Raw genomic sequence first — 23392 nt, forward strand, 5'->3', positions numbered from 1 at the left:
ATCCTTCAGAAACGAAACATACTACATCTTTGGATGTATGTCGTAATCTCGTGACATCCATGTCTTGGTATATTCAAATCCAGATTGGCCAAAGATGTCATTTTGAAAAGCAATTATATTTCAGCAGCCACTATATGCAGAATTTGTACGATTAAAAATATATTTTCATACAGGAAAAGATATTCTTAAGTGAGTAATAAGATAAAAAGTTAATCCCCCGAAAATTTCCATCTGGATACCACAATACAATATTCTTTAACGTAATTCTTCTTATTTATTTGAACAATATTGTCAATGTTTAACAAACATGTTCCTATAAAAGTATTTATAGCACTTATGTCAGTTTGGGAAGGAAATTTTTTTTTTTGTAGCCAAACTTTACTTGTTAATATATTTTCTTCCTTGAAAAAAATCTCATTTTAAAAGGTTTAATGAGGACACGGGCACGACGAGAGGGCAAATAATCGATAAGGTGTGCGCTTCAGTGACCTTATACCACGAGGAACATCTTAATGACTTAGTCAATGCTACAGCTGCCTGGACTTCGTTTCAGTGATCCAATCCGCAAAATACGCAACCTTTGTGTAGACGTCTGGGAAACCAGGCTTTGCACAGCCAGAACCAAAAGAGGTTATTCCAGCAAGGTACCACTTCCCATCTGGCATTCGACATTGAAGAGGTCCTCCAGAATCCCCCTATAATAAAATAAACAACATATTCAAATATTTTTGATAATACATAACAAATGAATTATGGTATACCTTTAAAACATTAATCACAGAAGCCTTGAATGCGTATGAACCATCAAAAAAAATACTCCACGAGGGGGATTCCAATTTGGGTGAATAATGAAGTTGCCAGATTAATTGAGCAGAAAAAGGCCGCATGGAAAAGTTACAGAGCAATAAAAAGCACCGAAGCCTATAACAGCTACAAATTGATCTATAATAGTCCCACAGAAAAGGTTAGGCTGGCAAAGGCAGATTATGAGAAATCGCTGGCAAAGAGAGGGAATGAATACTCCTACCGTGTCACTTTGCGACTATCACATCTTCGGCCGCTGAACAAGGCGCTCAAACGTTTTCATTTGGACAATGAGGAGGAGACTGTCGTAAACTGTTTTCAGTAATATGGAATGGACTGAGAACGTCTCTCTCCTAGTGATATGAGTCTGCGCGAGTAGGACAGTGGTTATAATCACCACAGAGGGGTCGAAAAGGCCAGGGTTCAAATACCGTCAATGACGCTAGGAACGTTTATGGGCTTTTTTTTACTCTGTGGCCTAGTTAGTCGGTCTCAGGTGTGAACATCAAGGTTTTATCCCCCTTCGAAACTCGGGTTTTTCTAGCAAACAGAAAATCGACCACTTTCACAGAATACACGCAATTTACAGACAGTATATACGGAGCAATATGGCCTTAATCGCTGATGCTTCTGAAATCCTACAACAACAACAACAACAACGACGAGGAAGCCAACTAAGTTGGATCTAGCATCACCAAAGGATTGATGCTTCATCATCAAAATGAAGATCATTAATGGAATTCCCTAATATTTTGCTATATCAATGGATTTGAAACTTAAACTAAGATTGCTGATTTGTCTTGATGATATGATCCGGCAAGGATCAGAAATGTTACTTGCGTATCAAATTTATTGTAATTATGTCATGATCATTTAATAAACTAACTTTGAATTATTCACGTGATATAAAAGTGTTTCATTACATAACTAATCTAATTTTAGCAAATTATAAGATTTCTAGCAGATGCTTACCTGACATGTACCTTTGCCTCCTAAAAGTGTACCTGCACAAAGATGCCAAGGTCGGATAGGGATTTTGTGAACAGCCAAGTAAGGAGCATGGCACATAATATTATCCATAATTTCAATCTCCACTTCTTGTAAGACGTCGGAAGCCTTCTTGTCTAGTCAGAAATAACTTTAATGAGAAGTTTAAAGGATAACTTAAGGATTTTATAACATCATTATAAACTCAAGAGGAATGTGCCTTTTTATACTTTTAAGTGGCATACAAATATAAGTTAAAATTGTTTTTTTATCTCAGATCACACACTCACACACACACATACTCACGATTCCTCCCGTTTTAGTAAGGAATAAAACGTTTTTAATCCTACTGGATGACATGGATTACACCATCTATCTGTTCATCATCGTACCTCCCTCTGCCAAAAAATCTCGACCCTTTTGTAAAGGTCTGGATTTGATTCCATCTCCAGACTGGAATGGATGATCTATTTCCAACAGTTAAGGTAGGAACTTCTGAAAGGTCTTTATCAGAAGATACTGACAAGATTTTCTAACTAATGGCATGTTTGGGATTTGAGAAATTTTCAGACTTGATAACGAATTTAAAAACATTGGATCCCAAACATTGTTATTAACAAATCTGTTCAGTATGTTCCATTCCGGTGGTCGTATTGTCCCTTCTTTTATCCCAAGTCATGCGTTTCAACTTTCACATTAAAAGATACTCTTATTTTTTGAAGGAGGTGAGAGATTTTCTTTCCAATCCAATAATACTAGTGTAGTTTCCGAAATTGATGAAAAGTCAGATAAAATATAACATAAAAAAATATATTTTCCTCCTCACATGGTTGAAGTTTTTAGAAAACCCACAGTTCTGGATTTAGCGATCGGATGAAGAAGAAAAACCATCTTCATTCAATGGCTTTCCAGAATATTTTCAAAATCTTAGAATTTTAGAGTAAATTAACTTGCCAAGTTTTAAAATGAAATTTCGCAAAAAAAGTTTTTGACTGCAATGATTTTTAAAAATTGAAAGTTAACATCCTGTGAGAGAAATTAAATTCTGCGTACAATGATGAACTATAATTTAATTTCAAAGAGTACCCTCTTTCAAAAATGAACTTTGTTTTCTTTATAGCTCACATCATGATGTGTTGATTATACATACCAAAATCGACTTTGCCCCATCCGGTAGCAGTGCAGGTCATCCCCTGGAATTCCATATCAGAGTCTGGTAGGCAGATGGGCTCAACCCGATCGTTAAGTTCCACAGGTGTCGACAACCGCATCAGGGCGATGTCCTTGTCATACCCAAAGTACCATGGGTTGTAATACACATGCGACACGCTGAACGTTTTCTCGTGACCTTCCGTTCGCTTCAGGTTATGTTCCCCTATTCGTACTTTCCAGAAGACAGGCTGGGGAAGGGTGAAAAGCGGACTGAAAGTAAAATAAATAGAGTACAGGTCAATAACGTGACCCAAAACCTTTCGCCATCCATATAAGCAGAAAACAGTTGCCATAGGAAAGTGATTATCACTGATTTCTGGTTTATCGAGTTCCCTGTAAGAGTTACACTCGTCTGGCAATGCTGTTGGGTGGAGTGCTACCTTATAATACTGAATTCTGTAAATATTTCATTTTATTTATTTATTTTCTTCAGGGTTATTCAAAAATAGTACACTTTAGAGTCAATATTTTATATGGTCTGACGAATGATAAGGGGACAAAATATTTATAATTTTTGTCTATAAAACAAATACAATAAATATATTTGTGTTTATATAATTATAAAGCTACTATACATAATACCAAGTGGACATAAACATCACCGTTGATTACTATATTATTGCATGCAATTTGGACAGGATTCTGTAAACACATAATTAATGAAAAGGCAAAACTCCTATCAAAAACAAGGTAGGAAACGTTCAAAAATATCATGGCAGGTTGAAACTTTAAAATCCGCCATATTGTAATATCATTTGAATAATAGATTAGTAATCATAGAGGATAAGTTAAAAGTATCTTCAAACAGTGATGTATAGCAGTAGAGAACGTGCTGACAGTGGTAAAAATAGATAAAATCGATACTCATGTTCTGTACACCAAATCTGATTGAGGTGTATAAGGCCTTGGATGGATTGATGGTATTATTCTTCTTCTTGCTGAGACTACACACATAAGGGGGCATAAATTCAAGTTGAGGAAGGATGGTTGCAGGACACATTGTGCAGAAGTTTGCCTTGCGGGTGGTTGATTATTGGAACAGTCATATCTCTGTTATTGTGCAAGTGGATAGTTGGAATAAATTCAAGGAAGAACTAGACAAATTCTTGGAGAGTATGAATGGGTGCAGTCTGCATTTTATTTTTAGCTGATGTTACATAAGCTTGCTTTCTTGCATTATTTGCCACTACTACTATTAGAATACCGACAGACCTAGTGTAAGTGAGGAAAACCATAGCGGAAATGAAAGGGAGTTTATCTATGGTCCGCAAAAATCAAAGTATCGGATCAATACAAAACAAGGTTTACCCCAAAAACAGTATGTGGGAAAACGTTTCGTAAGCGGTTTTCTCTAAACCATACGAGTTGCAGTTGGTACAAGCTATAAGGCTGACTACATCCTATATTCTCTGTGGCATGTTTACTAGGAGGGCAGAAGATGAAAAAACTGCCAATATTAGGACAACCCGAGAACGATCTCATCTGCCCATGTGTATTATGTCCATAACTTGTGTTTTCTGGTAAAAAATCCAAATTCCCTCTGTAGGATGGGGACCTTACTATTCACGCCTGAGACCGACTGCTCCAACCACGGAATGAAAAAAAGTCAATAAAAGTTCTTCTTCACGGAAAGAACAGTCACCAGTCTCGTGTATCGAGACATGCTGGAGAGGTGTTGCGGAAAAATTTTGAGGACCTGAAGCAATCGGTTTGTGATCTTGCTGTTCAAACTAACCATCATGAGCAGCAGCCTCCGGACGAACACTTTCACGCGAAACCGAGAGCTCCTACCCAAACCACCCCATCTTTATTACCACATGACCCCTCTCCAGCCCCCATTCTTACAACATGTGAGTCTGAAGTTGTGTGCCCTGAACGTAGCACTAGACCAGTATATATTGAAATCACAGCAGATGCCAACGGATACTCAGGAAATACTGCCTCACAGAAGACCCAAAGAATTCATTAGGAGCAGAATCTGCCAAATCGCACCTATTCGCGATCACAAAACTCACATATGGGGTCCTCGCGCTCAAATCCGGATAATGCTTTGGCTGCTGAAGTACATCGCAATTGTAGTTCCGCTTCAAACAACGTGAGGGGTAACCATTATGCAGGGACTACGATTGCATCTAATGTAAAGACCCATAGAGACACTACAACGTATGCAATGATTGCAAGCCAACGAACAAAAGAACAAACACTGACCCGTAATCCAACTGTTAAGGAACTGAGCCCCAATCTTAAAGTTATTGGAACCAATTTGCACTTCAACAAGATGCAAATTGCGAACACTGGAATGATGAGCAAGCGGATCCGTAATGTCTTCATTAGTAGGCTCTCCCCTGCTACCACAGCTGATGATGTGGAACACCTTCTTGCTGCTTTCAAAATGAATGGTAGAGTCACCAAGCTATCCACAAAATATCCCACCTACGCCTCCTTTAAGATCGATGTGGCTGATGCAGATTTTGAAGCACTCTTCAATCCTGAAATCTGGCCTGCTGGAGCTCTTGTTATGCCATATCTCGGGCATAAAGGGCAGCGATATAGAAGTAATGGAAAGGACTCCCACCAATGGTACCCTGATTCATAGCAATCCCAGATCTCGTTACCGCAACTAGAACCACAGACACGGAACACCAATATGCCGATCCCTGTGCTCATCAGTCCTAGACACACCCCGCTGAATCGAGTCGTGCTATGTCAGAGACCACCCGTCCGTATCAAAGTACCTACAGTACCTGCCTGCACCATATTTTATCAGAATGTGCGTAGTCTTAGGAACAAGCTTGACACTATGGAGCAAATTCTGCTCCCCGGATATTTTGACCTGCTCGCCATCACCGAAACCTGGCTCAATGACGATGAAGAATTCCTAGCAGCAGCTGCCCCAGCTGATTATGGGGTCGTATTCACATCTCGGATTGCACGCAAGGGTGGAGGCGTCGCAATATTTTACAAGAAATCCACTTTCAAGCTATTGGATAATAAATCCAGTAACTCCCCTAACTATGAAGCAATCCTCGTTACGTTAAGATACAACTTCGTGACGTTTGACCTCTGTGTGGTGTACATACCTCCAACGCCTTCCCCGCAAATCATCCTTGAAGTTTCCAACTGGATAATCAATCAGCTGCATCCCACAACTTCTCACGTAGTTTGTGGTGATTTCAATTTACCTCCTCAGCTATCTAATATGAAAAAGGATCTTCTGGCACACTTGAGATGTGCTGATCTACAACTTATTAATGAAGCTCCAACCAGGGGGAATAACCTCTTAGATCTAGTCCTAGCCTCTATCCCTTGCACCCTTGATTACATTGCAGAAACGTCATTCGACTCTGATCATGTCCCAATACATGTGACTGCATATCTGCCAGCCCCCAAATTAGAAACCAGAAGGACAACAAAAAAGGTTGACATCACTAGCCCCAACTTACTTGACGTAGATAAGTGCATCAGAGCCGCCTCTCTCATTCCCTGGGTGGCCTTAGAGACTTGTGACCCAGAAATAGCTGTGAACATTCTCACAAACTGGATCAACACGGTTGCCAAATATGCCGCCTCTAAAAAAATCACAATCAGTCCATATACAAGACTTTGGTGGAATTCAGAACTCAAAATGAGTTTCCAGCTGAAGCAACAGCTCCATCGCACATGGAAACAGTCGCAAAATGTCAATGATCGCATCGTTTATTCTAGGGCACGGGCTCAATTTAATCGCATGAAATCTGAGGCAATCAAATTATACGTTAACCGAGTTCTGGCTAAAGGAAAAATTCCATACAAGAAAGTGAACCTTCATTTTCCTCTGCAATTTGATCCTGAATTGTGGCTCGATTTCGTCACAAGATTTAATCGTAATCCTATGCCAAACTCAGATCTGGCTCTACTAACAGGGCCCACCCAGCAAGAAGTGTTGAGCACCATTCAGATCACAAAACAACAGCTGATCGTCGCCATCAATTCTCTACCTGCCTCGTCAACCGCTGGTGATGATGGAGTTCCCCAATTCATGCTCAAATGCCTAAGTCCGTACATTATTCAGCCACTTTTAATTATCTTCAACCAGTTACTCTCGAACCAGATTTTCCCACAGCAATGGGAAAACTATCTTATCAAACCTTTAGCCAAAGTTCAGTCGCCATCGAAACCTAAACATTTCCGACCCATCTCCAACTCCTCCAGCCTGCTGAAGCTCCTGGAGAAAACCTTACTCCCGATCCTCACCAAGCAGATCATGCCCAGTAATCCAGCCCAAATTCACTACTCCCTTCCAAACAGATCAACGATCACAAATCTGCTAGCCACAACGAATACTATCTTGTCAGCATTCGAGAAAAGGCACGAACTAGCTGTGACTTACTTAGACATTGAGGCTGCATTTGATGCCGTCCAAGTAAACCAACTACTCACTCTCCTGGAATGCCACTTCCAGATCACAGGGAACATATTATGCTTTCTCTCCTCTCTTCTGAATAACAGAGTTATAAAGCTTCATACAGGAGATCGCACCCTTACTAGATCCGTCACCGCAGGAGTCCCACAAGGAGGGGTCCTTTCCGGCCTTCTGTTCTCATCTATTATCTTCCCACTGGTTGCACATTCTCGATGTCTACTGAGCTATGCAGATGATATCAAGATACTGACTCCCATCATCCCTGGTCAAGACCTTGATCTGGTAAAAACCGAAATTAACAACACTCTCACTGCAGTCACATCTTACCTCTGCCAGTTCGGGCTCAAGATCAATCCTGCTAAGTCCGAATTCATGGTGTATTCATTGAAGCAAACTCCTTCTTCTCTCCAGCCTTCGGTCGGCAACACCCTCATCCCAATTGCATCCAGCCATCGTGATCTGGGCGTTGTATTCGACTCCAAACTTCGATTCAACGCCCACATAGACATGCTCCTCACACGTGCTTCAAGACTCCGGTGGATAGCAAAACAGCATCTCCTTCATATCAGAGATAAAAAGACAACCGTGAGGTACATAAGAGCAATCATCTTTCCACCTTTACTCTATGCTGCTGAAATTTGGGCGTCAGCGGCACCATCAATAAAGAAACCACTCTTTGCCACAGAATTCTGGCTCCTAAAGTGGGCCAACAGGAAGCACAACCTTCCAGCTCTGATTCACACCACGCAGCTTGCCAACTCTCTCGGGATTCCACGGCTTCCCACCTTAGTCGAAGACCAACGCCTCCTAGCAACAGTCAAGATGATAACAGGCATAATCGCAACACCTTCATTCTGGGATACCTGTGGCTGGAGGATCCCCCCTGCTGCCCTTAGGGCCAATCCCGAGCTCTACTCGCATTCAGCGCGACTCCATCTCTCGGACAGGTTCCTCCCTCAGCAGATGTTCAAGCAAACCCAGGCACTTGACGCCGACCTGAACAAATTCGCTGTTGACCGGACTTACAGGAAAAAAATTATGTCTAGTAGGACTAATCTGCATTGACATGTGTACCTTGCATCTGTTCCTGTCTGATTGAGCTGGTGCTCTTATCTCGATGTTAAGTCAGCTCAATCAGACCTAACTCTCGTAAGGAGTTCTCTCTTTTGTATAAAATATGTTTTCTTTTGTAAAATTACCTGTTTTTGTAAATTAATTGTTCTATTTTCCCGGAAGTTTCGGGAGGTTGTAAAAATGTAAACCCCTGGCTTTTTGGCCGTGAAGGGCATTAAAGATTATCTCTCTCTCTCTCTCTCTCTAACTATCTGATCGCGCAAATTTTTCAGGATGATCCCTTCCATAAGTGCATTCGAGGCTGTTTGGATCTTTACTTTCCAGGTCCCTAGATAGAGCGCGCGATCCACCTCCAGCTGCAGCTCCCTCACTGAACATCACACAGGACTTCATTTGCGGAATTACATTAAGGAGCAGATATAGAAGCCTCCTCTACCAACCGATGTGAAAACATGAAGTAATAGATTACTGCAGAGATTTACACAATTACTCCACCCCCGTTGCAGAACTTGTGACAAGAGGTTGAGTACGTATGTCATTAGGTAGAAATTTATCGAAATGTTGTAACTGTTACTTCTTTTGCAACTTTGCGATGGAAACAACAGCTTTTAGTTCTCATAGCTTCTTCTAAACATAATAAAAATTTATAATATGTAAATTGTGTGAAGCTACAATTTAGTTACCTGTGTACATACAGAGGTGAATAAATGGAATCCAAAAAAGAAGTCCTTAAATCACTCTAAAACTCCTCGACTCCATCCTGGTGTCAGGATAGAGGCCTGGAGTTTGAAGACGCTTATTTCCTCTCCCATGCCTGTTGTACAGATATTTCCACGGACACAAGTCTTTCCTACTTGGTACATGCAATCCTTTCTTTCAAACCAGTCCGAATACATGTCAAACCATTCATCGATTCACAATTCAACTTGCGCTCGCCAAACAGACTTTTCCTCTTCTTTTTATTCTCTCTATGTACTTAATGTAAACTGTCGTTCTCTGGAACAGCCCTCTTCCGCTTGTATATTCTGAAAGTTACACCCAACAGAAGTTCAAGTTCAATGCTAAGTTTCTTTTGTCTTCTCAATTCATTGACAACAGTTCAGATTGATACCGTGATATGAGAATTAACCCTCTTCCCGGAAATTTCTGAAGAAAAATATCGATCTACTGTTAGTTGATTATATATTTTTAAAACTATTAGTGCCATTTAAACTAGTTACTCTTTAAACACCCCCCTTGAGGCAGTAATCACAAATGAATAGATGAAGGCCGAGTTTAACAAAACGTTGAGATTTAAAAGAATTAACCATAGATGACAGAACAGGAAAAATCAATGATAAACATTTTAGGTGATATATATATATACGGTGTATTATTTTTAAAAGGCGATAAATTTCTGAAATTAATTGATTAATAGAAGTTAAAAAAAACAACAACAAATAACTGATTGATTTGTTACCGATTAACCACTAATTAATTAACTAATAATATACAAAAGTAATTGTTTATCTTCACTTCATATACCTCACAAAGTAATATTCATTCAACGTTTGTCACATTTTTAATAAAAATTAAAATTAAACACATATTTCACGTTTCTGCTGCTAATGAAACAACTGGATCGATGATGTCACTCATTTCATGGTGAAGGTCCCAAAGTCCGGAATTTAAATATTCTCTTGTCATCATGGAAGGAAATATCCTGTTATGTGGACAGAATATACGATCAGGGCCTCAAGATTTAGGTGCCCAAACGAATTCAGCAGCTACTCTTCTAAAGCTACTTGAAAAAACTCTTCTTCCGACTGTCAAAGCCCACATATTTCACCACAGATCCACTATGCAGCAAAGAATCAATTTATAATCACTAATCTGCTGTCTACAACGGCATCCTTTCTACTTTTGAGGCAAATTCTGAACTAGCCATCGCCAGTCTGGATGTAAGTGCTGTAGTTAGCCTTCAGATGGTGATTACATCACCATCTGAAGGCTAACTCTACCTCAACACGCAATATTTTAATATCAAGTGTGACATCATAAAATTCAAAACATCCATGTTAACAAAAAAGAATTAGACACCTGCAATTTGACTCAAAAGATTATCCAGACTTATAACAGTTGGGTTCTCTCAAGACCATGTTCTCTCAGGATTACCATTTATTATTATGCTGTTACTGTTCCTCCATGGAAAATCAAATTTCATAAGCTCTGCTGCTGATGATATCAAGCTATTGACAACTAGTCATACACAAGATGATCCCAAACTACAATCAAGCTAATTAAGCATGATTTCAGCCAACTATCAGAATATATCGTTTCATTTTTCATGGAATACACAAACTCAACTAAATCCACTACAGCGCCCTTTCCCCAAAATGATGCTAAACGAAGAGCTAGCTATTACTAGAGGTCATATACCCATCTCCCTAGCTGGACTGATTTAGGATTTTTTTTTGACAAAAGCTCATATTTTATAATCACCTATAACAGTACGAATGCAAAAGCTGAAATGGAATGCAGCACTTTGCTACACTTGGATACCTTTTCCATAACCATGCTCTCATTAACACCATCATTTACATCTTCATTCTATATAGGGGTAGAGCTGGAGAGGATCTGCAAGCAGTCCAGGAAGCGTTCTTGTTTCATGTTTATCAAATTAGCTTTATTTTATCTTGTTTGAATATAATTCAATTAATTCTTACTCAATATTCGTTTGTTTAAAGGTATTAACTGTGATCCTTTGACCCATCTTTCTATTATTGATAACCAAAAAACCAGCTCATATGAAGTCAAAACAGTGATTTGATACGTGAGAACTGAGAGCATTTCTATGTAACCGCCATCTTGTCTATTCCTCAATCCAATCAACGCACATCAACAGACTTCCATCTGTTGTTGTGGAAGTGGTAGTTTGAATAAATTCCAAGAAGAACTAGACAAACTATTAGAGGGGTAGGACAGGTGATGTGGGAAGTTTTTTTTTTCCTGTTTGATGTGTATAAACTTTCTTTTTTGCAAATGCTCTACAAATGCTAATACTAGTAATAACTAGAGTTTTAGCTACAATATAAGGTATAGGATAGCACATACTGTAGTTTAACAAAAGGAACCGGATACCAAAACCTACCATGCACAGGGCTTCGGATATCCCACGGTCCTGAGTGAGTCACAGTTTGTTGTCAGGCAGCCTAAGTTAGTGGGATGTCTAACCCTTAGAAGTGGTAATCTCCGAAGCTCAAGTAAAATTTTCATAGTGGATGATTTTAGCGAGTAGGAGGATATAGCAGATTTCTGTTTATTGTTAGGCTGTAGAAAGTCTACAAATCTCTCAGTTAGTGTTGGATGAATTTGCTGAGTCCTTACACTCAGCCATAATTGAGTCCATCGTGTACCCCCAGAAATTACGTTTTTGTCTATATGTGGTGTGTTTTCTATGGTTGGCTTGTCTTTTGCCGGACGACAAACTGCCAGTTTCTGGGAGTGGAAACCATGTGATCCCTCTCCGAGAACGCCCAACTCAGAAAATGAATGAAAATTGCCCATAAACGCATCTCCAATCCCAGACAGACGGGAAGCCACCGACGCAGTTCAAAGCTAGGCCATTTTCTTTTTGTGCACATTTAGGGCTAAATGGATGTGTAATATGATATCGATTATATCTTTAGAGGACTATAGTAAATAGTTTGAGTTTGAAGTATGCAATATGAAACCACTTACTTGATAATGCAGTGCGCTGCTGTCATTATCCATTGAGAATCGATTAGTACCCCACCGCACCAGTGACCAATTTTTCCAAACTGTGGATGGGTTAGATGAAGACTGACCTAACAAAATTAAAACAGAAATGAATTAAACATGGTACTAACGAATACTCAGCTTTATTCTTTTGTAGTCTATGAGTACTATACATCTTTCAAACAGAGAGGTACATGGTTGTTAACAATTATGTCTCTTATTTCACAACATTTGCAAAGACATATATAAATTTTTCATAAATTTATATAAATATAAATTTTATAGTTCCAAAAATAGTTTATTTTAAAGTTTTATAACAGTGTGGCATTAAGGGCAAGTTATATCTGTGGATAAAGGGTTGGTTGAGTAGGAGAAGACAGAGAGTGGTTTTTAATTGACACTGCTCTTCGTAGACTAATATTATTTGTAGAGTTTCCCAAGGTCCAAGGTGTTGCATCCATTGTTGTTTTGTTTTCTGTGTTTATTAATGAAAGTATATCAGGAAAGGTATATGAAAGTATATCAGGCTTAATGTCTAAATTTGCAGATGATTCAAAGGTTGGCAGGGTGGTTAATGACATTGAGTCAGGGAAATCTGCTACAACAAGATCTAGAAAAGTTAGGCAAATGGGTTGGGAAATGGCAGTTGAAGTTTAACATTGATAAATGTAAGGTACTGCATATAGGTAGCAGTAACCGCAGATTAACGTACCAACTGTCTGGTACTACATTCAGGTTAGTGGAAAATGAAAAAGACCTGGAAGTGCAGACTGTGCAGTCAGATAAGAAGTTCTCTTAGCAGTGCAGACAGGCTGCCAGTACAGCCAATGGAGTTTTGTCAATGATATACAGACAGGAAATTTAACAGCGAGGATAATGAGGTGATTATGCTATTTTATAAAACAATGGTTAGGCCGCATCTTGAGTACTGAATACAGGTCGTGTGGAGTCTTATTTTTGGTAGAATGTGGATCTCCTGGAACGAGTTCAGAGAAGGGCAACCAAATTAGCGGGCGAACAAAAGGGTGCATTTACCCAGAATGACTCCAGTTCTTCAAAGCGCAGCCTCTGGAAACTATGCACCTTCAAAGTGATCTGATTGAGATGTTTAACTTCTGCCATTCCCTTTATCACATGCGTGATAAAGGGAATGGCAGAAGGGAATGGAATGTGATGCTATGAGGATCTAATGGTAATAATCGCGGTGTTATAGTGAATCAATTAGTAGCCATATCTTAATGGAAATAGCACGAGAAGATAAGGACTTGTTTAAAATCAATTAATTCAGAAAAACAAAACAAAACAAAGGCAAAATTTTCACCAAGACAGGGCAAACAAGACAGGGCATTGCGTTCTCCAAAGCTATCTTCATAATTTCCAATCGAATTTTCACTACCCCCCACGACAGATTGTGTCCTGGAGTTCAGATACGTGGCAAGTGCTGCTGCAATAAAACTACCTCCATGCTTGTAATAAAGTTTAATTAGAGGTGCTTTTGTCTTCAGGCACCATTTTAAAACAAACTTGCCTCCACTTGCTTAATTAAGTTATGGCTAAAGCTTCGTGCTTGTTATGTTGACGAGGAAAAACAGGATTTCTACACGTGCAGAGTCATTCTTTTTCATGATGAACGCAAAAGCTAATTTGTTTATTGGAATGAATAAATCGCTTAGCCCCCTGGTGACCAGATTCGAGTTTTTTTTTCTTAAAAATTCCTAACTATACTGATTCCATGCGAATAACCGTTTTTCGATACAACCTGTAGTTTACGAGTTAACAATTTTTAAAAGTGAGAAACCGCTCAGTATTTTTACTTAACTTATTTCCTAATCGATTTTTAATAATAATTGAAAGATAACACGTATTTTACGTTTCTGCTGTGATTATGTCGATCACAGCTACATTGTGTCTTTCAAATTATTAATATAATAGTTTCAAGTCTGTAAATTTTTAGGGAGAACATGCTTATCTTTTTTAGAAAGAATAAAAAATCATCCAGATTTACTTCATTTCTCAAGATGTACAATGGCGGGCAAAAAAACTGCATCATCTTAAAAAAAGTAACATTTGTAGTGAAACTTATTTTTTTTTGTCGCAAAGCAAAGGTATTGCGTCAGATAACGCTTCTATTGCATCAGACAGTAATTGCAAGGTATTGCATCAGCCGTTTCTATAAATACGGCGTTGGAAAGGTATACACGCTCATTAGTATCCTGTTATGCGGAGGTGTAAGCATGGTTTCATATGTTCACTTGACACCAAGAAAAAAAAAGTGTAGCTGTTGCTCTGTCCCAGGAAGGGTGTTCTACGCGTACTATCGCTGATAAAATAGGCTGCCACCAGTCAGAAGTATCCCGGGTGTTGAAATTAAAGCGCGATGTGAAGAGAAGACCTGGATCAGGCCGTAAGAGAGTGACTACGCCTTCCCAAGATTAATATTTGAAACGGCTAATTGCCTTAGTAATCGCCATGCTAGTGCTCCTGATCTAAAACTGGACTTTGAGATGGCCTCTGGTGTTGAAACAAATGCACGAACTACCCAAAGACGGCTTTCGGAATGTGGTTTGTGTGCCTATTGACCCAAGAAGAAGCCTTTATTGACCCAACAAATAGGGAAGAAGCGACTTGCTTGGGTTAAAACGCATGTTTCATGGACAAAAGAGCAATGGGACATCGTCATCTTTTCTGACGAATCGAAATTTATCTTGCATGGCTCGGATGGGGTGCGATATGTCAGAATACGAGAGAGAGAGAGAGAGAGAGAGAGATCGCTCTCTCTCTCTCTCTCTCTCTCTCGGAGGCATACCATCCTGACTGCATAACACCGCCTGAAAAGTTCCCCGCCGGTCAGATGGTCTGGGGATGCATAACAAGCAAAGGGGTGGGGCGAATTAAGTTTATTAACGGAACAGTAATGCGGAAACCTACACTGCTATCTTGGAGGAGTGCCTGAAACCCGTTATTAGGGATCACCACACAGGCCTCTAAAACTGCAATTTTTAACAGGACTCAGCACCTTGCCACACAGCAGAATTGGTAAGTTTTATGCTATTAAGATATAATGATGAGTTTGTCTTCTTGTCTCACAAGGCTTAAAAAATACTTACACCAAAGTTTTCCCTCGTTTTTCTCCCTTAAGGTGCAGTCATACCTCAGAAATGCTGGCATTACAGTGTTGGACTGGACCGGCAACAGTTAGATTTAAACCCTATTGAAAATTGCTGGTACATAATGTCGTCTAAAATTGCTCAGAAGAAGCCAACAAGTATGTTTCAGTTGCAGGAGAGCATTGTAAGGTGTGGTACCAGGAAATTGGGCAACCGTATATTCAGAAGTTGATTATCTCCATGCCAGATCATTGAAAGGCTATAATGGCAGCTCGAGGATGAACAACAACAACAAAAAAAAAAAAAAAAATAAATAATGAGGACTTATTTTGCTGATTTACAGTACATAATACTATTACGTTAACTTGTCATTTCAGTTTGTTCACGTAAATGCAATAAAATGTATGTTTGGTTGTCCTGATTGCCATTTGCATGATTTCTCATATTTCCATTAATTACGCATTTTACCCTTTGGGAAGATATTTATGGTAATTAGGTACATCAAGTGGAGTCTTTTTATTGGATTTCATTTACAGAGATATATAACCCATCTAACAAATTCGTTTCGAACAGAAGAATGCAGTTTTTTGTCCGCCACTGTATTTCATTGTTATAGGTTCCTGTAAACTTTATGTGAGCTAGACCCTCGTGGTTCGCACAGGTGGTAGAATTGCCGTCCGCACCACACTGGGTGGTAAAGACCCGAGTTAGAGTCCAGTCGATGAAGTGAGGAATTTTTATGGGCCTTTTTCACAACGTGGCTGAGTTAGTCGGTCTCAAGCGAGGGTAGCATGGTTTTTTTGTCCCGAAAATTCGGGTTTTTCGTTTAGCAAAACAGAAAATCGACTACAGAACACGCGATATTTACAGACAGTATACAAGGAGCAATATGGTCTTAGTCACCCTATAGCTTTTTCTGCTTTAATAGAAGCAGTCAAGTAAAATATTTCACTGTGAGTACACGTTGAGGGCCTTCGCTTCTGAGAAAGTAAAGATGAGTTATGTGAGCGTGTCCAATGCCTGCTCTTGTAACTTCTTTTCTTGCTTTCCTGGTGTTGGAGGTCCAGAAGGATGGTCGGGTCTTAATTTCCATATTGTTGCTATGTTCTTGCCACATATTTTTTCACTGGGAGTAGTAAGCTTTTCATATAATGGTTTTGTAGTCTCGGACAGGAATCTTCATATCAATTAAATTTGAATTTATTGGTTGTTTTGCTGGTGGATATGCGTTTTCATTTCCGAGTGTTCCACAATGAGCTGGGATCTATCAGAATACCACTGTATGTTGTTTGTCCTGTAGCTGGATCAGTTTGGATCTGATTTGTTTCAGCAGAGGATGGTATTTGTGTGTTTCGTTCTGTATTGAGCTAATAGAGCTTATACATCTAATATCTTGTCTGATTTCCAACCATCGGTGTATTCAGCATAACTTTGGGTGTGGACAGCATGAAGTTGTCTTATATTTAAGCTTGCCGGAAATTGCTTACCCTACTGGCTGAAATAACTATCACATTTAACCATAATTGTACCCCATGGAGGGTTAAGGAAGGACATCTTGATAGATTTTTTCCATCTGTAGATTCCAGTGTGAATCATTGAGTCTAATACCTACAGGTTTATTGAAATGAGGTTTACATTGAACAGTCTATGGCTAAATAGGATGAGTTGGCAGGCTTCAAACTTCGGATGCCTAGTTTATTAATAAAATTTTCCTTCTGAGATGTAATGGTGGTTTGTGAGCTTCTATATATAAGCTTTGAACTGGGGAAGTTCCAAAACCATCTAATGCATTTCTGAGAGCTTTGTGCTGGATAGGTTCAAGCCATGCTAGTGCACTTTTCCTGGCAGAGTCATAGACTGTAGCGCCATAGTCCAGACGCGATCTTATTAAAGCTCAATAGAGATTGAGAAGACTAGCACGATCAGCACTCCATTTATTGGCAGACATTGCTCTAAGAATGTTCATTTTTTTTCTAAGCAATTAGTTGGGATTTTCATTATATGTGCTGGGAAGTTAAGTGTTTTGTTTGGTGATAGGGTCCTGTAAATATAATTGAGGGTCCGGATGTGGATTTTGTTCTTTACAGAAATGTATGGGGCTATGACGCGTCAGTATAACGTGTAATTGCGAGTATTCTTTGATAAGTTTGTTGTTTGATGCACGAAAAAACTGAGTTTTAGGAGAAAACCCATGCAGTCCTTTCCCGAGACCGATTAACTCAGCCACTTTGTGAAAAAGCTTATAAAAATGCTTATAAAAATCCTCCTGTCATGTTCCAACCTCAGGCTTTTTTCCCTGATATGTGAGAGGACAGTAATTATAACCGCTGATGGGTATAATCAGCGTGTGGGGAGGGGGTTTGCTCTGTTTAATGTCATGAGAAAATTCGAATAGTTCATGAAACATATATTTAGTAACCTGATAACAACAAAAAATTGAGCTCATCATATATGCGAACACTCATAAATAAATAAATAAAATTTTCTGCTCAGGGAACACCATATAACGTCAGAGAAGTTCAGAAAGACAGAGAGAATGCAATTATGTACCACGATCGCTCAGTCGAGTGTAGTTCTGTACTCTCGCGATGATCGTGATAACCTCTACCTTCGCAGTGATGGACGTGGAGGTATGGCTGTTTTGCCACTGCTTAATTTAAAACCCGATGAAACATTTTCTAAATCAATTTAAGATCAGTGTTCTACTCTTCGATAGCAGCTACAATGTCTAATGCGTTATTTTTCTTTAATATTGGATGACCAGACGGTTTAGGAAATTAATTGTGGGTTTTCAATACTGGTGTCATCCATCAACGTCAGTTATTTTTTCTCTCCGTCTGTCTCACTCTCTCTCTCGATGGCAGCACGTAGAAAACAGTAAATCCTACTCGCTAATTAATGGCTCATCAGTCACCATTTCCCCAGAGCGTTTCGGTTAATACGCAAAGAACTACTGTAGCTACTGGTGAAACGCCCCAGCTTCTCTTCAGTTTAGTTGCTTGCATGCTCAGAAACATGAAATCAGTATGCAGAGAGCAGCAACAGTCGAATAAACTGATGCAGAGGCGTTCGTTTTCTGGTTTGTATCTGCGACTGTAAACGCACATTCCTAATATGTCTTTGATTCCTAATTATGCAAGGCATAATCAGATTCTTATAGAATAATAGCGTTCCTCCTTCTTTCAGATATCAGGAATGATGTTATTTAAGGGGAGACAACCCACCGTTAACCGGAACAGTGTACAACAAAAGTTCTTGCGCGTAGCACAGTGGTTACAATCACTGTACTCCCTATATCGGGTGGAAAAGGCCTGGGTTCGAATCCCTCCAATGAGGGAAGCAACTATTATGCGCTTCTTTGGATTCGTTAGTCGGTCTCAACATGGATTTTCTTCAGGCAGACAGGAAAAACAAGCAAAACGACCAGAGGACGCATGCAAATTTATGGAGTAATGCATACTGGTAGATGAGAAAATTCTCTGGTGGCCCTAATATGACTGTTTTTTTTATTTTTTATTGGCCAGCGTTCTCGTGGTAGCTTATTATTACCATCCATCATCTGGCGGGTGGAAAATACACGGGTTCGAATCCCGCGAAAACGCGAGGAACTGTGTTAAGGTTTTTTACTCCATAGCTGAGTAAGTCATTTGCTGGCGAGGAAAGCAAGGTTTTTAACTCCCAGAAATTTGGGCGCTTCGTCCAGGCAAACCGACTAAAGACCCCACGTAACTATAGACATAATATACATGGGTGAATGTAGTTGTTCTTGGGTAATCCTAATTAATATTTGTCGTCTTGCGTGTGGCCTTCAAGGTGTGGTCTGACCATTGTCTTATACAAAGGGATAATCACCTCCTCATCCCTACTAGCAAAATTCCTGTATATCATTGACAAGACCCAATGAACTGGACTGGCAGCCTGTCTGCACTGCTCAGAAAACTTCATATCTGATTGCATAATTACCCCCAGCTTGTGTACCTATATTAATAAGATCATTTTTCAGTTTCTAATTCTCCAGTTATTTAGCAGTATTTTTATCCATGGATAATTTGCCTACTGAGGGTTAGGTAAATTTGAGGGACCTTTTTTTGCATAATAAACGAATTATTTTTCAATACGATTTCATTCTGTTCCATCTCTGGCGCTAATTCCTTATTTTTATCAACTTAACAGTGGTATTGGATCCATTTAATTTAAAGTTTGATAGCAATTCCATAAAACTGTGATTGAATTTTGTTTTCGAAAAGTACTAAAATTAAAATTGTCGTTTATAAAATACTTGAAATTAAAGCACTGCACCTATGGTTTAGAATCTACTGTATTTATTGATAATAAATGTTATTATCAATTTGGTGCTTTGCGTTTTTTATGCAGGATTACAATCACTGAAAAAGCGGAGGAGAAAACATCCACGAAACATGATTTTTATACTGTTATAAATAAAGGGATTCTAAACCCTACACAGGTGGAGTCCAAACCCTACGCAAACGAACACCTCTTCAAAGTTGTCAGATAGTAAAGAAATCTTCTTCTGCATTTCAAACTGTTTCTCAAGTTGAGCTGATCTGAAATCTTGAAATTCAAGTAATGTTTCAGATAATGAGTACAATCGTAAGTTTAAGTAATCATCTGATCGTTGGCTAACTGTCTTCTAGTTACGCCAAAGGTATTTCAATTTCCAACATCAGAGAGTTAATGGAATCTCATGATAAATTCATTGTAGTTGAAGGTCCGAGAAATATTTCGTTCATTAATTCTCTGTTCACTGCATCATCTTTCAATGGCTGCATTTGTATTGGGCTAACACATCACATTTTTCAAAATAATAGTAGGGGCATCACATGCCCCTACTATTATTTTGGCTGATGCTTATGTAGCATCAGCCAAAAGAAAAAAAATTCACGTACCCATTCCCTCTAACCGTTTGTCCAGTTCCTCCTTGAATTTATTTAAGCTATCAAGTTCCACAATGACAGATGGAAGTTTCTTCCAGTAATTAACCACTTGTTGGCTAAAGGCAAATTTCCGCACATTTATTTTACAACTGTCTTTCCTCAATTTGAATTTATGCCCCCTTAGGTTCGTAATCTGAGCAAGTGGAAGAATCCCATCAGAATTCAGCGTGCTCAACCCATTCAAGGCCTTATACACCTCAATCAGATCACCTCGCAGGTGCCTAGTCTCCAGCCACTGCAATTTGCAGAACTTAAGCCTCTCTTGATAAGAGGATCCCTTCATTCCCCCTCACCGATCTTGTTGCCCTTTTCTGTACATGCTCAAGCAATTCTGCATCCTTACTAAAATGAGACCTCCTTACTAAAATGAGACCTTACATCTGGTGAGATTGGCACACCCAGGGTTCTGAGTTGGATATTACCATTCTTCTCTTTCTTGATGGTTCCCTTCTATTTCGTCTACTTCCTCTTCTCTCTCTCTCTCTCTCTCTCTCTCTCTCTCTCTCTCTCTCTCTCTCTCTCTCAGAATAACTCAGAAATTTTTTTTGCTGGTGCTGCTTAAGCTTCAGGCTTCCTTGCACCATATGGCTAATAATAATAATAATAATAAAATTACTCTTTTCATTTATATTATTCTGTTTCTGCTCCCACATATCAAATGAGGTTGGATTTACTCCTATAAACTTCCGGTCAACATGAAATTTTGTTTTTATCCCAAAGAATGGTTTGGCTATGGTGGTAATGGTCAGTAGTGGTAATGGTCAGTATATTTGCCAAATACTAATCCTTGATAATCTTCTGTTAAATATTCCTGTTGGCTAGTAGTGGTCAATGTATTTGCCAAATACTAATCCTTGATAATCTTCTGTTAAATATTCCTGTTGGCTAGTAGTGGTCAATGTATTTGCCGGTTACTGATCTCCAATAATCTTCTGTAAAGATTGCTGTCTATTCACGAGTTAAGATATCAAAGAAATTAATGAAGACCTGTTGTCTGAAACAGCAGAGGACTTTTCTCTTCTTTTAAGGAGTCGTATCAGAAGGTTTCTTTAGGAAAACTTGTTTTCATTTAAAAAAAAAAACAACAACTAGGATATGAATTTATATCTTGAACTACCTTCATTTTCCAGAACAAATAAAATCTATGCAAAATGTGAACTAGTTAAACTTGATGAGAAGGGAATGTAAACATTTTTTTGTATGGCAATGAAAATGTCAAGATGATTAAGAATTTCTTTGTTCCGTTAGCAGTTTATTCTTAAGATGCCGTTCACTGAATCCTAAATAGGCTTCAGTAAATTTGACCGAAACGCCTGACACAACCTGTACGAACGAGTTAGATAAGGCGTTGCGTTTGTGAAAAGGGAAGTTGGGTGTACACGTGAAATTTCAAACAGTGGAGTGCACTTAAACAACCATCAATTTAACTAGCAAATCTACGTCTTAAATAAATAGTGGATCAACTTCTTGGTGATGATATTTATATTTAAACGATATTAGCAATTCGACTTATGGATTACTGTGGTTTCTAATCCGGGCGTAAGCCCAAGTGGGCCGATAATCGATATCTGTTACCCAAGGGACCACAGCATCTCCAAGATAGAAATTGAACATAGTAATTAAAATCAGTTTTCAAATTATTTCAATGGACTTGCTTGCACCATATGGTGCAAGCAAGTCCAAGTTTTTTATCCAACAAGATTTTTATCCACCCGGACTTGCTTGCACCATATGGTACAAGCAAGTCCGGGGTCTTTTGTTGACGAAATGGATTTGAGTATTACATTTCTGCAGCTTTCATTACAAAGCATACATAACAAACAAAGAAATTTTCAAATAGTAAAAGCAATCTTGTTGGATATCTTAATTTGATAATTCAACAAACAAAAGGGAATTTCATATTAAACGAATTACGATTTAAATTTGAAAGATTGATTACCTGCCAAGGCCATGCTCCTGGTTCGGATTCATTACCTCCAACAATCTTAAACCTGAGTGAATATTTTTGTCCGCATTCTGAGAAAAAAATAAGTAAATAGAAAACGAACTGCTTATCAAAATAGTATTTAAACTAAAGTAGGTGAGAATATGTGAAATTCATGAAGACAAGACAAACAGATAATCCTTACGTTGTGAGCATATCACGGTAAACAGAACGAATAGAGAAATGCAAGATAGAAAACAAGAGCAGATCATTATCCAATTCTTCCTCAAGAAAATCTTATCAAATGAGCAGAAAACTCCCAGCTGACGTTTATAACCGACCCCACCTTCCCAAACCGGATTACGCGAGCTATTCCTGTCTTCCAAGTCTTCTTTTCAATCATTACCATCCTTGCAGTAAGACGCATGCGTGAAGATGTCAAATGAAGAGAAATAAAGAAACGCGATAATTCATGTAGTCGCACCAAACAAGACCTTGAGATCATTTAAAGATTATTGACTTGGATTTAACGTTTTCCTCAACATTTTATGTTGTACACAATGTGAACTGTCTGCAAGAGAATACTTTTTTATATGAAGAGAACTAGTTGAAAGGATAATCTACTCTTTCCGCAAACTTAACATCGTAGGAGTTCAACCTTATGAAACACCGTCTCTCAGTAGTGTGTGCGTGTGTTAAGCGCAAAAGCAACTAAGGCTACGAGGCGTCAATATGTTAATTCTGTAAGTGGCCAACTTATTTTGTGGTTGACTTACTTGTTTGATGGAAGAAAAAAAGTAAAAAACTTTACACGAGAGTTTCTTATGTCCTTGGGCATTTTTGGCTCATGGCTGTCCAGGCCATAGTGCACCGCACGACAAGTGAAATGTTAATTTGGCCAGAGTCTGAGCACCAGAAGGAAATGCAACACGAGTGATTTCTAGATTGCGTCAGCCAATTAATATCAAACGTTTGGACAAGACATATTCTACTTGGATCTGAAACCATTTTGATTGTGTCATGTAAAGAATTAGAGTAACTCTTGTTATAAACTGGATTACCTTGCTACTGTCACTGCTAGATTTCATTACACTGCGTCTAAATGTAGGGCAAGCCATTAAATGGATAATTTTATATAAAAAAGTAAATGTCTAATTTATATTATTCGTCCCCCTTTTTCTCCTAATAT

At 38.8% G+C, this 23392-nt stretch overlaps 1 protein-coding gene across 1 annotated transcript; it reads right to left on the reverse strand.

Moving 5' to 3' along the window:
* Nucleotides 1-362: 362 nt before the first annotated feature.
* LOC150091773 (trypsin-2-like) lies at nt 363-22502 on the reverse strand. The gene is made up of 6 exons (XM_090385666.1): nt 22409-22502; nt 22219-22295; nt 12200-12306; nt 2942-3213; nt 1777-1928; nt 363-695 (listed from the first exon to the last, which is right to left on the reverse strand). The coding sequence occupies exons 1-6, from the start codon at nt 22473-22475 to the stop codon at nt 528-530; spliced, it is 843 nt and encodes a 280-aa protein (XP_090241792.1). The 5' UTR covers nt 22476-22502; the 3' UTR covers nt 363-527.
* Between the last annotated feature and the right edge of the window lie 890 nt (nt 22503-23392).

Source organism: Mastigoproctus giganteus, chromosome 1 (genome assembly GCF_048544385.1).
Source record: "Mastigoproctus giganteus isolate SK-2022 chromosome 1, ASM4854438v1, whole genome shotgun sequence".
Taxonomy (NCBI): Eukaryota; Metazoa; Arthropoda; class Arachnida; order Uropygi; family Thelyphonidae; genus Mastigoproctus; species Mastigoproctus giganteus.